Source organism: Tauraco erythrolophus, chromosome 26 (genome assembly GCF_009769465.1).
Source record: "Tauraco erythrolophus isolate bTauEry1 chromosome 26, bTauEry1.pri, whole genome shotgun sequence".
Lineage (NCBI taxonomy): Eukaryota > Metazoa > Chordata > Aves > Musophagiformes > Musophagidae > Tauraco > Tauraco erythrolophus.
In genome coordinates this window covers 2364200-2383480 of record NC_141490.1, presented here as the reverse complement: position 1 = coordinate 2383480, position 19281 = coordinate 2364200, and the positions used below count along the sequence as shown (strand labels likewise).

The window sequence follows — 19281 nt, the reverse complement described above, 5'->3', positions numbered from 1 at the left end:
TATTTTCTCTGATATTCTGGAGATGGTGATGTTTACAGACTACAAGTCACTGATGATGTTGCTCTGTATTAGAAATCTAACATCAGTCAGATGAAACAATAAAGAGATAAGCCACTCTAGAAAATACAGTTCATGTATTTTTTTCACTTGCTGCAAAAGGACTTTTACCATCTCATAGACATTTCTAAATGGCAAAAAACTTTTTACATTTTCCCTAGTGCATCACATGCCACACGCTGGTCACTTTCACAGTTTTGTTGCTAGCAAGTTCAAGAAACAGGTATTTTATTGACCATTTTGTCTTGACACACAGTACTAATCAATGCAGTTATCATTCAATTCAGGGCTTGACATAACATCCCTTCAAAGTAAGAAACCACATGCTTTTACTGGCCTATGCCCAGATATGTGCAAATTTATGCAAACACATGCAAATATGTCTTCTTTTTTTGTCAGCCGATGTTGGCAGGCTTGTAGATATGATGTAGTGAGAAGCAATAGCAAAACAGCAAAGAGGAGGGCTGAGAAAGTCGAGAAGATCTCTGCGTTTCTGAAGAGCTTTTGTGTGAGTCTGCTAAACAGTCGTCTAAACAGTCCAGGGGTGTGAGACTGACAAGTGCTTTAGAAAACCCTATCCCATTGAGTTGGTCAGTGAGTGATCAAGGAAGTTACTGCAGTGATTTAAGACATCTGCCCTTCATCTTATTGTTCAGTCCTGTTAGAAAAAATAACTTGTACAACATTGAGAAATCAGCGAACTATAATTCAGAATATCTACTGAAGGTGAGACACCCTCTGTGAAAGGGCTGTCAAAACATGGCTTTCACTCCCTTTAGGCATCTACCTTCAGTTCTATTGACCCGGCAGAGACGCTGTTGCCAGCTGATTGCACAGCAATTCACAAATCATTTCACAGAAAGAATAAGAAGAATCTATTAAAATGCCCCCTTAGATAGGAATGGGAATAGGAGAGCACTTACCACATTGCACCCTGACCCTGCTGTGTACAGGCCCACAAGGCTCAAAGGTTTTCTACTCTGTCCATGCCTAAAAGCTGTTGAAGACCCAAAAGAAGCCCCTGTCTCCCACACAGGCATTAGCTCAGGTGAGGGTTTGGCTCCCCATTCTGAGGTGCTTCCAGAGCCGGAGACTTAGATTGGATCAGTTGTCTCGAAAAGGAATCCCTTCACTGGGAAGCTCTCAGAAGCCACAGGAAGCTGCGCTTCTGAGAACATGCCCCACGTACTTGCTCTTACAAGTATCTGTTTTCTTTTTTTGGGGTGGGGTGAGAGACTGTGACAATGGGCAGCTGCATCAGTTTTCTTCCACAAAGTGCTAAGAAATGGGGTAGTAGCAGCTTACAGGAACTATCGCTTGGAGCTCTTGAGTTTGGATTCTGTTCACTCAGGTGAAATACTGCCGTGGAGGAGTCCTCAGGCTGACTTGACCTCTTCCATCCAATGTTTTCCCTCCCCTCAGATTCCTGCATTCCCAGGCTAGCAGGAATGATGGAGGTAATTGCATATCAAAAAGGCTTCAGCATTTCAACAAGTACCTCTACAAAGAACCTAACAAGAGGCCCAGTTCAAACATGCCTTAGAGCAGTATTTCTCAACCTTTTATAGCCGAACTACCATCATGTGTTCTGTCGCCACTGTGGGCTTCAGTTGCCACCAAATCAAAGGTTGGCTGTACTTCGAACATTTGCTTATTTTTGTAACAGCCATTTGCTTTGCTTGCCTCCTTGCTTGCAAGCAACAGTTGAAGAGTATTAGCATTCTTTGTTAAGAAAACAAGTTTTCAACCATTTGAAAGCTCATCTTCTGATATCTTACATGCTACTCGTGGACCACAGGTTGAGAAACACTGTTATCCCACCCTGGTTTAAAGACTCTAGGAGCAAGGATGTGTTGGTTAAGCATCCTCACAGTTTTTCTAAGAGGCCTTGTGCAATCAGCAAGCTGAAGTTGAAGCCATTCCAGAAATTGTGGGCAACCTAGGATCTAGCATTTCGGTGACAGGAAATGAATGCAGATGCAACTTTCCCTTTCTTCAGCAAATGCCTAACCTGCCAAAAAACATAGACGTTCATAATGTACCGCCTGAAACTGTGCGTGCAGACAACCCAATACATACATACACACACTTATATACATGTAAATGTGTAACTAAATACACGTATAAACATATCAGAGACTACAATGAGCTCCAGGAGCCTTTTCATACCTGTAGGCATGAAACCAAATCATCCCTTGAGATTTGCTGCCATTATGAAAGAACTACATATTGATACCTCCCCAGACATATTTGGAGTACCAGCTACTGCCTGCTTTGTGCTCCTTGATTATGGATTTACTGAAGTGGGGAAATCCCAAGCCTACACCACTGCAGTGTCAGACTCATGTCATATGACTTGTCCTCACCGTTCCCCTGGTAAGGACGGACAGCTGTGGTGTGCACAGATGTGTTAGGAAGCAGCAGCAATATAGATCATGTACCTGGTCCCCAGCTTTTCCAGAAGGAGCCATGTGGATTGGCTGGTCGTTGTCTAAGTTTCGGATGCTTGGGTCTGCTCCGTGGTTAAGAAGCAACTGGATGATTTCTTTCTGGTTCTTGTCACGAGGCAAGGCAGCTGCCATATGCAAAGCTGTGTTGCCATGTGCCTGATGCAGTGGAAGAAAAAAAAGAAAAAGAAGGAGGAAAAAAAAGAGCGAGTGAGAAATCTTCTGATAAGCTGTGCCACCTACTCAGAATTATCCTAGAAATGGAGACTTGTGAAACGAGCACTGAAGAAGTCTTACACAATTACTTACTGATAGGTGAAGGAGTATCCCTGCTCTGTTTCTGCCATGTATGGCTGCTCATGCAGAAGATTTGTGGATTTAGATTTTTTTTTTTCTGATAGAACACTACAAATTGTGGGTCTTTGATGCTTTGAGTACAGCTAACAAATCGTCCTGTATCAGCAGTATTTCTAATTGCTCTGCAACCCCCTGCTAAATCATACCTCATGTAAGCAAAGACCTGATGAGCTATTTGAAAAGAGGACAGAGGCTATATAATATGCATATTTGTCCAGTAGAAACAGTAGGAACTATTTCACTGGGAAGTATTTAAGTCAATGCAGGGGACACAAAACACATTATGCCGTTTTACCCATCACACGTGCTATGTAAGGATCAACAATAGTAGACCCATTCGTGCTCCACACATCTCCACTACTCCCTTTTACAATCACTTGCAAGTGCCAGAAAGTTGCAAAGAGACCTTGACACAAGTGAAAGCCAGATCCAAGAGCATATAGGTTATACAGGAGGTTAGGACTGATCTCTTGGATACCAGGCATCTTTGACTGTGCAAGTCCTCCCAGGTCACCAAACCCATGGCATTAAAAAGAGGTGCTTTGAAAGGTACCAAGCCCTGCCAGTGGTCCAGTTGAGCCAGACCACCAGCAGCCCAGGTCCCTCTTTGTGTACTGGGGACCAAACAGGGCTGCAGGTGGCTTGGCTCTGCAGCAGGCAAAATAAATCACGCTGGGCTCCAAACCTTCTGCTGGCTCCTTCCCAGAGTGCTGAGAGTAGTGCTTGCCTTTATTTTCATGGCACTGTCATTAAGCAGAGTCCTGAGGTCAAGGGCCTTCTTAAGCGTATACAGACTCCAGCTTTTTCAGTAACAGGACTCGCACAGGAATGCCAGACACAGTTTCTTGTGAACCCACGCGGGGTGCAGGACGGAGCGTGCTGCCATTTGTTGCAGAAAAGCTCTGGTACCACCAGACCGTGTAGAAATCTGTGCCCCGGCCTAGTCAGGTATGACTGGTAACGGTTTTAAATGAGAAAAAACTAATAAGCAAATGCATAAGGCAAGGTATTTTTAGTCTGCAAGAAGTCTTATTCAGGCAGCTGTATATTTTTTCTCTCAGAAACGATCATACATTTGTTATGAACCTGGAAAGGCTGGACGTAAATTGCAATGTGTATTACTATTCCAGTTGTTAAATACATATGATTTTCAAGTCCTATTTACTGCTGAGACATAAGAGATGTTGAAGCACAAAACAAAATAACAAAATCTCAACAGCGATTCTCAAAGTATTTTTTACAAGCCCTGAACAAGCAGATCCTTGTCAATTTTATCATCCCATAGAGCCAAGGGATAGTTACAAGCTCTTTATAGGACTTCTTGTTAAAATGGAAACATCTGCATTTGTTTGCTGCATCTTTGTGGCACAAGCACTTGATCGCTTATAAATCCAGGCATGGGGCTAAGAAAACAAGACAATCTGACAACGCCCAATCTTGAAGCCTCCCATTGATTTTAACAGGGCTTATGTGAGACCATGGTCCAGAGCACCAATATATGGGCTCTAGGAATTGTTCAGGTGAAAAATACTTTAAAGGCCTCAATGCTTTTGTCATTGTGAAATCCACAAGGAAATAGATTTGGAATGAGACAACTACAGCAAGCAGTGGGTGAGCCAGGGAAGCCAAAACACAGACTCCAGCATCTCTGTTTTCTTGTCTTCTTCGTACTTGGAAGAGCTAAGAGCCAGGATGGGTATCAGACAACCTTGCCATCATATTTCTCAGTGTCCCAGACAGTTTACCAACAAGACTGAAGACTCTAAGTGATCCTATCACAGCAGGAATCTATCACAGGATTGTGATCAAGAGACAACAGCAGATTGCCACCGGCAAGCTAGCACTTGCCTAATGAGTCTTCAAAGATACAAAAAGAATGTAGTGAAAAGGCAGCATAAGACCCTTCATTGTACAGAAAGACAGAAATTCAGTGTTATTACCCACATATACAAAGCAAAACACGTTTCCTCCAGTTCAACAGAAGTCAGTGGGGGAAAAAATAACGTGAAGCTGCCCAGTATCTGCTTTCCAAGTGAGCAATGGAGTTGATAGAAAACATTCAATTCCTTTCTGATGGATGCAAGCATGTAAATGCTCTAGGGAGTACAAGCAAGGCTAAGAGACTGAAACAGTTGAAATGAAAAGCTGATGCTCTGATCCTCTCAAAACAGGGAGACCTAGCCTTGTCCTCCCTACCTCTGTCCTTTCCTGCTCAAGGGTACTCTTCTGCAGAAGCACCCAGGATTACCCACTTAGTCCTGCTGAGAAGGGGCAGCTGGTCAAGAGCCAAAGCTCTGGCTGATGGTGCAGAGTGACATCTCAGCTAAGACACAGGAATGTCAGGATTTTTGCTTAGGAGGATGGGTGAAGCTGATAGTGTCTGCAAGATAGTGTCACTGCTTGGTATCTGCTTAGAGGTGAAGTATGGGGCAATGAGGGGATGGGCTACACAACAGCAGCACTGGAAATGTTTCTAGCTTGCTTTATACAACCTAGGAATGGCTGTGCCTCCAGAAACCCTCCACTGAGGAACCAATGTTAGCAAAACTTCAGCTTAGTAAGCAGGGTTGTACAGAGTGCCTAAAGCGGGGTCTGGAGCCCCCAGAGTCAGAGGTGGTCTATTTGCCACAGTGCCCAGGCTCCTGCACACTCAGCAAGGATGCTGCCTCACTTCAAAGAGCTGTTTTCCCTCTGCTTCACCTGCCTGGCAACGTCAGCCACTGGTTCACTGCCTGTAGCACGTGTCTGTCTTCTGTTACTGCTCCTGGCAGCTGTTAGGGCTTGCTGGGCCCTGTGAATATTTTGATTCTTCAGGTTCAAAGTTGCAGGCAGCCACCCTAATAAATAGTTTGTGCCCAGGCACAAACAGAGCCAGAAGACTTGCAAATAACATTTAAGGCAGAAAAGATTCAGCATCACCCTCAACTGAAATAGAAGCTTTGTCCTTTGACACAAGAGGTTACTTGATACATGGCTGCCCTAAACTGTCATCTTTCAGTGCTATGTTGCTGCCAACAGCAAACCATTGTGTCATCGCAGACCTGTTTTCTCAGTCTTCAGCCTAATGTAATAAAGTTCAAGTTCTTCCTCAAGTAACCGCTTCTCATGTCCTTCCTCTTCCCTGGTTATCTTGCTCTCTCATTCTGTCAGCTTCTGCCTGCTGGGTGAGGGGCCTGCATTTCATGACACAACTCAGAGTTCAAGTCAGGCACTGCTTTCCAGGTGAAGTGTCTATTTATTGGAAAACGCAGTTTCAGGTTAAAAAAAAAAAAGAAAAAAAAAAGTTCAGATTCACAAACTGTTGCTCTTTCCCTCCAGAAAAAGTGGGAAGAGCATAACCGGTTTCTGCAGGACCCCACAGATGTCCTAACACCTCCGTCTGCATGTAAGCCTCCCACCACAGCACAGCTCTCACACTGCTCTTGGCATCTCCTCTGCCTGTGGATGTGCACACAAATCCTGTCCACACACGGCCTGACTCACCTTGTTGTTGACAAAGTCCTTGGACTTGAAAGCATTCAGCTCCAAGAAATATCTGAGCAGGGATATGTTCCCATCCTGGACTGTATAATGAAGAACAGTCTTGTTGCTTTTCACATCCTATTTAAAAATGGAAAAAAAAAAACCCAAACAAAATAAGAGACATTCTGCAGAACAGCCTGAAGACGTTATATAAACCCATCGGAGAAAAGTCCAGGCCAACTCTGCAGCTAACGTGGAGCTCCTCCTTCCCTTCAGTGGCCCTCTTACTGCTCAGTGTTTGCTTCAGGCTGCAAGAAAGTAACTCCAAAACGCGTGAACTAACTGTGCAACCAGTCACTTGAAAGGGGAACAGGCTTGCTCCTTCTGCCAGCAGCTCAATTCCTTCTCCAATTCCACAGTTGAGCACAGCACAAGCATCAGGCAGAGCAGAGTTCCCATGCAAATAGCACGCACATAACTGAGCCAATCTCTTACCCGGCTGTAGATGGAGGCTCCTGTTTGCACCAGGAGGTGGATACAGGACTCCAGCTCTTCGCTCTGGTGCTGAAGATCTTTCTGCTGCTCCTCTGTCAACATCTGGCTGCCCTGCTCTCGGAGCAGGGCATTGTGGGCCAGAACAGCACAGTGGAGCGGGGTATGGCCTGGAAACCCAAGTATGGGAGGAAGATAATGACAGTCCCAACAAAAGTATTGATGTACAGAGAGGAAGCAAGGGCTGGTAAGGAGGGCGTGTGCATCTCTGCACATGTCTGTTAAGATGCAAGCCCTTCTCTGGTTTCAGTGGTACCATATTGGTTGTACAGAGACTTTATGGGGTGCTGCAGCATGTGCTCAGTTTCAGCTGTGCATTGAATCACCATTGAATCATCAGCACCGTTGAATTCTGTGGGATTTGAGCACACAGCAATGACTCTTCCCCGAGCAGTTTCTGAGGCCAATAGCCAACACAGTTTTTAATACCACTATAAAATATTTGTACAAAGGTTTTACCTTCAAAATCCTTCATTTCTAAATCAAGGGGGAAACCTAGTGACAGTATAACCTAGAAGCAACAGAGAAATGGAAAATTTTAGTTTAGCAGAATACTGTCCAAGGCAAAATCAGTCAAAACGAACAAAATTTAAAACCAAAAATTTAAAACCATGGCAGGGGGGTTGGAATTAGGTGATCTTTAAGGTCTCTTCCAAGCCAAACAATTCTATGATCCTATGATTAAGCAGAGAGTAAAAATTTTAAAACTCTGTAACTTAAGAAAATGATAGATTCAATGTGATGTGGCCAAGTAGCTTGTTGTCTATATTACTACAGATAGTGCTGGTTTTGCTCTTAACTGAATAAATCGATTTGTTCACATCACAGCATCTTGGCTGAGAATTTTTGCCGTGCAGTGACTCATTCAGAACCTCGTCAAGTTGGACAAGGGGCAGGACAGAATCTTTCTGCTGAAAGACTATCCAGAACGGTTAGGGCTTGTGCTCTCTTTTTGTAACAATAATACAATTGTGTTGTTTTTGGCTGGGGTAGAGTTAATTTTCTTCATAGTTGCCAGTATGGGGCTGTTTTGGATTTGTGCTGGAAACAGCATTGATAACACAGGGATGTTTTCATTATTGCTGAGCCGTGCTCACACAGAGTCAAGGTATTTTCTGCTTCTCACCCCACCCCACCAGCGAGCAGACTGAGGGTGCACTAGAAGTTAGGAGGGGACACAGCTGGAACAGCTGACCCCAACTGATCAAAGGGATATTCCATGCCATATGACATCATGCTCAGCATATAAAGCTGGAGGAAGAAGAAAGGGGGGGATGTTCGGAGTGATGACATTTGTCTTTCCAAGTCACTGTTACAAGTGATGGAGCCCTGCTTTCCTGAAGATGGCTGAACACCTGCCTGCTGATGGGAAGTAGTGAATGAGTCCTTGTTTTGCTCTGCTTGTGCATGTGGCTTTTACTTTACCTATTAAACTGTCTTTATGTCAACCTACGAGTTTTCTCACTTTTACTCTTCTGATTCTCTCCCCCATCCCACTGGTGGGGAGCGAGCAAGCAGCTGGGTGGGGCTTAGTTGCCGGCTGGGGTTAAACCACGACAATAATATATACAGATCAAATATTGACAAGTAGCTCTGAGCTGCCTGATGATTAGAGATTAGATGTTTAATCAATTAGAAAAAACAATTAAAACAAACAAGCAAACCAACTGTAAAGCATTTTATGGCTTTGACCACACCAAGAAGCAAGCCTGTATGCATTTTCCCTTTTTATGTCAAGGGAAAAATGAAAAAAGAAAAAAAAAACAACATGCCAACCACCACAAGGCACTCTGGGAGGCTTTGTTGGAATCATCTGGATGTAAAACACTTTCCCCCACTGAATAAAACACCTGTTTTCCAAAGAACTCGAGATGTTACACATTAACTGCCTGCTCATGACTTAACCCAGGGCATGTGCAAGGCACAGCTAATGAATACTGGAGATGAACTGTCAGTGCCAGGTACTCACTGGCACTTCCACTGGCATATCCCCTCATCTTCAGAAGACCCTGTGGCCAGCCCTCAGGTAAACTCATCAGCAGTCATCTGCTGCAATGAAACTCTGCACTGAAGTTGTCTACACTCAGTCCTGAGCTGAATCAAGGAAGGCACGTTATATTAATTCCATTTTATGGCCAATAGGTAAGCATTTAAGCGACACGTTCCAATATGCTTATCTCTGCAATGTAATCCCTTCCAAAAATTCCCACGGTGCCTATTTCTAATGTGCTAATCTGCTCTTGAGGGCTGTTACGAGTCTGGCTAACACACGACTTAGATGTAGATCCTGTCTACAGAAAGATCTGTGAAGCAATAGGGAAGCAAAGATCTGGTCATAAAAGTCATGAAAGCTCTAATAGATTCTGGCCATACAGGAGTGTCTAGTTTCTCTAATGCCCTGAAAATATTCTCAATGGATCTTGGTTTTGCATAAGATGTGAATAACGTATTTTATTTTGAAGGCTGTGCCTGTGCTGCCTCTGTCTGCAGAGTCACATCTACTCTCTCTTCAGCTGGCTTAAATCTGGAAACAATTTGTTGCTCCCATCTGGATGGACACTGACATCAGGGAAGGGGTTTCACACTGGTATTATTTCTCCTTCTCCTCACACCGCGCAGCTGCCTGCATCTCTAGGGAAGCCCCTCCAATGGAGGCATCAGTACAACACTGGCGGCTCAAGCAGAGCAAGCCCACTCTGCTTGGCCTGCCATCAGCAGATTTAGAGCTGTGACTGTAGAAAGAATTTGGTTTTCCTCACAGATACACTGAAGCCATTTCCTCTGTATCAGGAGGCTGATGTTAGCTGCAAGTATAGTCCTAAAACGGGAACAACCTGAGAAGTCAATTCCTAACACAATGGAAAAGGAGACTTTGGTCAGTCTTCATTGCCTACTGACATCTTGCCTTCTGAAACAGTTATTTAAAGACACCAACATTGAGATTTTATTGTAGGTTTATATTGCTAGCAATTAAAAACATAAAAGCTTTTCCTACCTGAAGAACTTGGGCATGCCCATATGTTGCAGCAAGATGTAAAGCTGACTGCCCTTTGTTGTCTACAGCATTGACATCTGCTCCTGTCTGGATCAAATCATAGACAATAGCTGGCTGCCTGGCAGTGACGGCCACCAGCAGAGGAGTCTGAAAATAGCAGCACAGTAGTTAAAATGTGAGAGTCTAGAAGCAGATATTATGATAAAACAAGGAACAGGGAAAGGCAGCCTGGGCTGAATGATATCTAGAATCCCAAGGATTGTGGTGCATAAACCAAAGACATCTCACAGGCAGATTTTAAATCCCACATATTAGGACCCATGGCGTCATGAGATGGGGGACATTTGCCAGCTGCTGCTGAACTCCCTCTAGTGTTCTTCTGCCCTAATTTGGATGACCACCCAAGTCCAGCATTTTTGAAATACTGTTGATGTCGGGTGTAGCACTCCTAGCATAAATCTGTTGTTCGTAAAACCTTCGGCCTCAGAGACTACTGCCAACATACACGTATTTGCCTGGACCAGTGTTGTCTAAGATCACTCTACGAACTTTCACGGGCTGAAAAGAGAAAAAGCTAATTCTCATCCCGCCTAATTTTAGGATGCTGCCAGAGGCACATCAATGCCCAAGGCTTCCTTTGCAGTAAGAGAGACAGAGCTGGATTTTTCAGGGCACAAGTTGCTCTCAGCCATGCAAAGCCTATGCCCATCCCAAAAATTGGCATTTGCAGGAGAAAGTGGTCCGTATTACCTTTCCTCTGTGTTCCTTGGCATCAAGTCTTCGCAGCAATTTCATGCGCTCTGCAGCTGCCAATGTATACGCCCTCATACCTTTAGCTGCATAAATATGTAGAATTCTAAGACAGTAAATAAAGACACTGATCACTGCTTGGCTATGAACCACCCCGGGAACAAACAGTCTTACAGGGTACCATAGCCACTTTGGGGGTTCTATAACCAGTGTTGCACAAAATCATGCCATAACACCCAAAGACCTTGACCTTGAAAGTACCCACTCCCATGGAAAGGGCTTCCTACCTCAAGGCAACTGCAGCTTTCAAAAGCCCTCAGTGCTCCTGAGCTTTGACATGCTGTCTCCTTTCCACTTCAGCATTTTATTTCTGGTGAGATTCGCCCTTGTGCTGGGAGGTATCTATGTCCTCCACAAAGCCTAGCGTTGGGGCCCACTGTACCATATCGTATGTATGTATCATTTGTTGGAGTGATATGGCCTTGTAAGCATTGGTGATATCTCACCATCCAGGGTAACAAATAGCCTCTTCTAAATGGTGTATTTGTAAACATCCTATTAAGCTCTACTTCTTTATCAAAACTATTGGTAAGAGGGACTGAGTCCTTATCTTTTGCAAAAGACAGTGTTGTCACAACCTATAGCAGTGTGGGCTTGCTATTGACATGGCCCTTAGTGATGGGGAAAGCACTTCACTTCTTCACTTTGGTTGCCTGGCTCTACGTCTGGAAAGGGAGAAAATTACACAGAGCTACTTGCCACTTCCATTCCCCCAGGTCTTGTTTGCAAGGGCTCTGGGCATGCACAGGTAGCTTTGCAATGCCCCTTTGCACAGGAGACCATCCTACAGGCAGTCACACCAGCCCCAGCTTTGTTTCACTCCAGACAGCAATATTTGGTACGTGATACACCTTCATTTCTTTCCTCAGGTCCAGTTCCAGAGCCACATCTTGCAATTTCAGGAAGCAGAAATGCAACTTTACAGCTAGACTGATTTTCAGTCAAGCTCAGCATTAGCAGTGGCTGCACACCCACACATCCCCAGGGATGCCAATCGAGGATAATAGTGATTGAACTAACATCTGAACTGCAGGAGTGCTTCTCTGTGTAAGGACTGCTTGAGTAAACAGTGCCTCCAGGCCATACTTGGATCATGGAGTTCCTCCTTATCCTGCCTTAATGTGCAAAATTAGCACAAAGTCTAACAGCTAGTCGGTGTTTCTAGCCTGTACCTATGTTATTGAACTAACTGACTGCTAAACCAATGCTGTGTTACCCTTTTGAACAGGAAATAAGACACTCTAGGCATATGAAAGTTACTGCAGATCTTTATTGAAAAAGATTGTCTTTTTCTAACCAGAACAACCCAGAAAGAAATTCTGAAACAGTTAACCATTGTTTTATATTCACACACAGAATTTACATACATTGGAGTGAAAGAAATTTAAAAGCAATCTTAGCAATCACAGGCTTGATTCACAACTGCATTATCCCAGTTTTACATACTGAATGTCTTTGTACTTATAAAACTGGAGTAAGCAGTAGTGAACTAAGCTCCTTCAAATTAATTTCTTTGCTGGGTTTTTCTGCAAATGTAAGCCACTAATTTCAATGCACCTAAACTACTGCTATTTTCGAACAACTTTATGATCACTTACATGATCTATTGCTTATGTCATCCAGATTTGTCAATATTAAATAATAAAATATGCTTTGAAAGTCCTCAAGCCTTTCAACACAAGCTTGCAAACCTCACTCAGGCATAAATTGTAAGGTCTCTTGACATACTGCCTGAGTGGAATCTGGAGTGCTGGACACCAGGTAATAAACAGTGCAATAAATTATTTTGCAGTTAGTCTTGGAAATAATAAAATCACCTAAGGATCCTGGGCTTTAGAAAGCAGAAAAACCCAGAGAAATTTTGTTCACCAGCCAAGAGTCTCTTGTTTATTAAGAAAACAATAAACAGAGTTAGAAGGGGATATATCTCCTGCAAATATATTTGCCTGTGGCATGGAACTCTTGATCATCAACAATAATATTTACAGTTGCATCAGAGAAAAAAGTAAAGCTACTCATTCTCCAGGAAAGAAAATCAGAAAGCTATAAAGAAAATGTGTGCACCTGTGGGCCTGGGAGACTACAGCACAGAGAAACTTTCCATAGCAGTAAGGCACAAGAGAGGTCACTAATGTTCCCTGGCTCAGTGCAACACCACCAACTTCACACTCAAGCACTACAGAACAAAAGTATTGCAGGCTAATAGGAATGCCATGAATTCCTTGTCAGACTGAAGTCCAGATTTTGGAAGACTCTGTCTTCTCAATGATCTCCTGATAAAGGGCCATGTCTTGCAATCCTGACTCAGGCAAAACTCCCAGTGACTTCAGTGTGACCAGGATCTGTCCATTAGTAGAACATGCAGCTTTACGAGCCAGCCACAAAATCAGTCCCCCATCTTGAAAGAGGATATTTTAGAGCCCAAAAACATTCTGCAGCTGAAAAAAGAGGACTCCAAACCACTGTCCCACACCTACATGGCTGTCTTCCAATGGCAGACAAGGTGAGACCTTCAAGTTACACCTTTGTGTGAACTCCAACATGTCATCTAGGTTACTTTGTATTACTCTGTAAATATGGATGTCTGACTGCACTGGCATTTAGTTCAGCTGTATAGACCTTTTATCTTCACACTAATGCACCTACCTGCACCAGCAGAACAAAACTACGCTTTACATTTTCCTGTTTTCCAAAGAAGCAGTTCAATTTAGGAAAGAAAAATATCAATTTAGGCCCCTAAAATATGTTCTAGTGGCCTAGATCGGGTAAAGGATCCTGCATGATTAGGGCAAAGACACACACAAGGCATTAACACTGAGCTCTGGAAAGCGGTCTTTTTGAACTAGGTCTCGCCAATATTAAGAGACAAGTGTACCCTCACCAAATGCTGCAGTTGGCCACGGCTACGCAATAGCGTGTCCATTTGAGACCATGCCCTGTGTCTGAGGATGAAAAAGTCACCTTGTGCTGACATTGAGCACAAGAACTATGCAGTATCAAAAGCCTGCCTGAGAGAGGTAGCAGGAACTGTGACAGCAGAGAAATCTTGTGCTGGGCCCCAAGACAAAGCAAGTTTCACACAAGTCATGGTGTGCTAGAGGTGGACACCAAAATCGCAAGTAAAATTCCCACCCCACCCCCTCAGCCTACTTTTCCTCTGTACTCAAAACTCACTGTGGTGCCAGGTGGAGTATTGAGTATGTGAGGATCAGGCCCCAGATGTGCAACTTAAAGCCCTTCAACAGAGAGAGCATGGTTTAAAACATACGTATCATTGTCTTCATCTTCTAGAAGCAGCTTCTCAATGGGCAGTGTGCCGATGACTCGTCTGGCATCCTCCAGCTCCTGGGGGGCTGGTTCAGGAATGGAGATCGGCAAGGGCACAAACTGCGGCCCAGAAAGCGTGGAAGAAGCTGGCTGGTACTGCAAAGTGGAGGCTGGCAGTGCAGAGAGGGGCTGCGCCCATGGGAAGTATGTGAGAGGTGGCTGCTGATCCGTCACCTCCAGCTGGGGCACTACAGCGGGTGTGGTGCTTCGGGGCTGTTAAAATGGAAGAGAAATAAACCAAAATAAAACAATTGGCCGGGGAGGGGTGGGGAGAGGACACGAATCAACAGACTAAGGATGCTCGGTCTCACTTTTAACATCCCTTTTCCTGTCTCTCTGGGTAAAGCGTTATACTGAGTGTGACAGTTTTCCCACGCTGGCTCCCATGAGAGCAGTGGCTGTGGGTTTCCCAGGTGCTTGCTGCCAGTAGCGCACACTCACGTCAAGCTCCCTCTAGCTTTCTGTTCCCACTCCCACCCTCACTGTAAGCCCATGAGACACTTACGCCCTATGCTGAGAACTGCTGCCTTTGGTGGTCTCTCTTGCAAGTTGAACACATGGGCACAACTTCGCTGCCACAAGGCTGAAGGCAGCTTATTCTGGCCTCTGCGACAGCCCATCCTGACCAGCCCCTGCCAGCCAAGGCAGGGCCACGTTTGAAACAATAGCTGCCCCTGGCCAGTGAAGGACACAGGACACAGGCGGTCCTTTGCTGATTTGGTGTATCAGTTTCAGCAGCTGAACTGGAACATTAAAAGCAAAATAAGCTGCTTGCGTTCGGCTGAAACAGAATTCTCTGACCTTCTCATCTAAGGAAGAACAAACCATCTTGGGTCAGCCAAACAGGTTCTGTCCAGCCTGAAACCAAATGTTCTGCTACGTTTATGTGCTGTTTTGGCCTTGTTCTTCAAATAGCAATTTTGGATAAATTTATTGCCAAGTCATTTTTCCTACTTCGCCTGATGGATGTGTTTCCTGAAATCTCGTTTACTTTTTTTTTTTTTTTTAAAGTTTGGAATTAAACAGTGGAGAATCCCCTGGATACTGCTCATATCTCCAGAGGGACTGTGTCCTAAGTACTTGACCAGACAACTGCATTTATCTGCTATAATTTGCATCTGCTCAGTGAACAACTTTAATTCTGCTTTCTCAGGTATTCCAAATCCAAGCTGAAGAACAGCTCCTCAAGTTGGAAGTGATGACAATAGTAAATGTAGCATTCCCCATTATTATCCCTGAGCTACAAACAGTATCTTCCTGCAGAAAATAACCGTTCACAGACTTGAACAAACTCAGGGCAATGGCAACCCTGCTGCTGACTTGACGAGAGATGACTCATTCCGCAGGACAATAGTAAAGAACAGGGTATGTGTTAATAACATGGAAAGTCTAGAGGAGTGCAGAGAGCCGGGGAAATGGCAACGAAGTATGTCTGATTGCAGTGCAACCGCAACTTTTTGTCTTGCTTAAACCATATTAATGTCCAGCTCAGTGCAGACACGGCTAGTGCTAGGACAACTTTGTGGCATAGATGCAAAGACACACAACATTATAGTAATTCAATAAATTTTACTAATTACATCTGGCACTCCCCATGGCTCTTGTTGGAAGGTAGGGAACTTGCTGTTCTTTATACTTAGGTATTTGTGACTTACTGCAAAATTGGTGATCAGCGGTTGAGAAGTATAAGTGAGAACAGATGAAGGTCCAACCAGTGTGTAACTGGGGCACACAGGCTGTACATACATATCTGCTGTGTATGGACAACTGACTGCTTCGTGGGACACATAATCAGGGTAAGTGGTCCACTGAGTTAAAGGCTGTAAGGATGTGGGAGAGGGCTGGGAGATCCAGCCAGAACAGAGTGCTCCTTCATCTGTGACAGGCAATGCAGAGGCAGCACCATCCACATCAATGCAAGGCTGGCCTAAAAGAAAGAAGAGGATTAAAGCTCAGTTGAGCATTGCTTTTCCTGCAGCAGGGCTGACAAACACTTAGAAAGTCAGGGAAACATTACCTATTGGTGAGTAGGAGGGAACTGGCTGATGGGGCAAAACAACCTAGAAGAGAGAAGAAAAATAATCAGGGATTAAGACCATAAGCATTAAATTCAATCCCCTCTGAGAAGCACTGAGGGACAGAGCATAATAGCTATTATCAGCTGATTATCAGCTCCTACTTCAATGTCAGTGCCTGACACCTGCCTCTACAGAAGGGCCAGGAGAACAGAGCCTGGCAACCAACACACATAACCCCAGCTCCCTTAATAGCCCTAGCCAAAGTCCATGTGTTTCTTTGGCTCAAGAGGGTTTTACGCAGTATTTAAACCTTGTGTTACAGGGGGAATTTCTCTTTAGAGAGGAGCCAGACAAACTACTTCCTACTGAGAGGACAGACAGAGGTAGGCTGAATCTAAGAAGCAGATAGCCAAGGATGGCTCTGGCTGACATCTTTTTGTGCTCTTGAACAAACTGCTTAACTTCAAAGCCACTTTCTGTTCCTAGGAGTTAGATGCTGCCAAGTGCAAAGCACTTTCACTGTTCCATTAAGTCAATGGTGATTGAAGGTGGTCAGCACCTTAAAGACACTCCACCTAACATAAAGATATATTTAATGGTATCTCCAGGGAACATGAGGCTGCATTGCCTTCAAAATGCTTTATAGATGCAAAGATTTCTTTCTTTGCCAAAGTATTGCCAGCTGGTGCCAGGGCTGGTCAATCATTTAGCTACTGAGGAAGAATTTTCCATCTGTGTTTGTTTTTTCTCTTACCGTTGTAGCTGCTGTTGCAGCGGCATTATGAACATTTCCCCGTTTCCTTTTCAATAGCTCCTTCACTGGCTCTTTGACACGGACACCTTGATAGGGGCGAGGCTGCGGCTGCTGTTCTGGAGCAGAAGCTGAGAAAAAGAAAAAAAATAAATGCAGTTCACACGTATTTTGCTTTCCTACCATTTGCACAGAGACGAAATCCCCATGGCAGCCTGCTTGTCTGCGGGCTGTACTAGCCAACGTAGCTGGAGTTCAGACTCATGAACATTTTCTTCCTTAGCTAATGATGTCTTTTGGCCTATTTGTGACGTTAGATGGTATAGGCCTTCTCTCTACCTTTGCTGCTTAGATGCGGTGATCACATAGATGGATCATGAGGATGACCTTACCTGAAATAAGTATGCTTGCAATTCTCTTCAGCTGTTAAATAGCTGCAGCAATACTGAGAAATTCAGCCCTCTTCCCTCCCACCCCGAAAGAACATTCATACATAATTCACAGCACAAGAGCTTGTGCAGGCCCCGCAGCCAGGATGGTCTGGAAGCCAGAGCTGGCTGTTTCCCTGCCATGCTGTCAGGCAGTTTTACAGTCTGCAGAAGATGTGTCCTATCAGGCACAGGGTGTAATGAACTTATTCTGTTGAATACATAGGTGTATTGCTGCAGGCATTTATAAAAGCTAGGGAGGATGTAGTACAAGGACAAGGGGTTGTTGCTGTTACGTAGAGGATAATACTCCATTCCTAAAAGCAACAGTTATCAACAGACCTCCACGTCTCTATGGAGATATATTTTATACACATGTGAAATGAGAGTAGAAGTGGTGAGCCACATGCTCTGAGAAAAGGCATCCCTCTTCAACACTTAGCAACTAGGTAGACAAAACACAAAAATAGAGAGAAGCAACAAACAAATACTCGTTTTCCTCAAACTATCTCTAAGACTAAATCTTTTATTCTGCTGCCTTCAATGATGTTTCAGTGTGTTAATCGTGATGTTCTACTTTTTCTTTTTCCTCCTTAATCTCTGAGTCTGAAATTCTGTTTTCTTTAGGCTTTTGACAAAAACAGTGTGTTTATTTTATTCCTCCTGACTTCACTTGTGTGTATCTGCTTTGTTGCTTCAGCGTCACTGATCCACAGTGCAGCAATTTACACCCAGCTGAAGGACAATTCAGACTAAGCATGTCCAACAGGCGTATAATACAGACCGGTTAGTAGATATCTAGCTTATAACAAAACATAATTGCTGGCCAGATACATTAAAAAGTAGAGATTAGACATTCAAGAGAAGTATTCTGCACTTAAACGCAAGTTACAAATGCAACCCAAATTAGAAAAGCATCCTCCTTCAGAAAGCCATTTAACTCATCACTAGTTTGATATGCATACTTCATAGCTTTTGAGAACAGGCAGGTATACTTAAATGCTGTCCTGGACCAGAGTGGTGTTTCTGTTCCAAACAGAGCTTTGCTCAAAGCCTGGCCAGGAGGTTTATATCTTGATGAGCTGGGACATGGGACAGCTTTGCAGACATTTATATTGACAACACATCTCAGAACTTAGATCCATAAACTCTGATCCATCTTCAAAGTAAAGCTCACAGCCAGTTAAAAAGGCCTATCACAAAGCCTTGCGACAAGTGAAAGTAGAGGAAGCACGGTTCTTCATAAGCCAACATATATTTTACACAAAGTATTTGAAGGCAATTGATAGCAGAGGAAACCATAGGATATGAAAACTCAAGGACGCCCGGTATTTGTAAAGCCACTGATAGCAGTAGTGGCTACCTGCCCCTTTTTACTGCACTTTGATTTGTAAATATGCTAATTGATAAGTTTCCATTTCTAAAGATTGCAACTGGCCTTTTGCTTTATGAAGTACAGGTGGATATCCAGCTCAAATCTTAAACTTAAACTATTATTCCACTCAGGAAGCATTTCTTCAGATTTACATTCTGTGCTTCACATCACAGAACAAGATGAATCATTTTACTTCTGATCATCTCTCCGAGTCACATGCGACTATATGCACACTAAGATGTTTCTGTTACACCTTTCTGGAGGGAGAAAAATTGAGTCTCAATGTAGACATTGCAAGTCAAGTTCAAAAAAATACTTAATAGAATAAATATCTCTGCTTCAATTTCTTTTAATAAAGTGAAGTACGTCTTTCTCTTCAACTTTGCTCTACCATTAACTTCGACTCATCACATACCATTTAATCATGGAATCTTGATCAGCCATTATAAATACTTTTGGTACCAGAGAGCACTACATTTATACATTGAACTTTGTTACCTTTGTACATACTGGGAAAATACTTTGCTTTAAAATAGTAGCTGAAGAGAAGATGATTTTTCAGCCTTTGCCTGATCTATCTTTGCTTTCTGTGGACATTCTTTGTGAGAATTTAAATTGGTTTACTTGCATTCGTATGAATTCCGTGGCTTTGGAAACACTGTTAAAGAGAATTAAGGTCACTAATTCTGAATACAATCATCC

The 19281-nt window shown here is 43.6% G+C and overlaps 1 protein-coding gene across 1 annotated transcript; it reads right to left on the bottom strand.

Annotated features, from left to right (window-relative positions):
- Positions 1-1996: 1996 nt before the first annotated feature.
- POU2AF1 (POU class 2 homeobox associating factor 1) lies at positions 1997-19005 on the bottom strand. The gene is made up of 13 exons (XM_009979538.2): positions 18995-19005; positions 17690-17742; positions 16780-16907; positions 16025-16067; positions 15663-15934; positions 13949-14220; positions 10621-10726; positions 9871-10017; positions 7335-7386; positions 6819-6985; positions 6345-6461; positions 2499-2663; positions 1997-2068 (listed from the first exon to the last, which is right to left on the bottom strand). Exons 1-13 carry the CDS (start codon positions 19003-19005, stop codon positions 1997-1999), a joined length of 1605 nt encoding a protein of 534 aa, XP_009977840.2.
- Between the last annotated feature and the right edge of the window lie 276 nt (positions 19006-19281).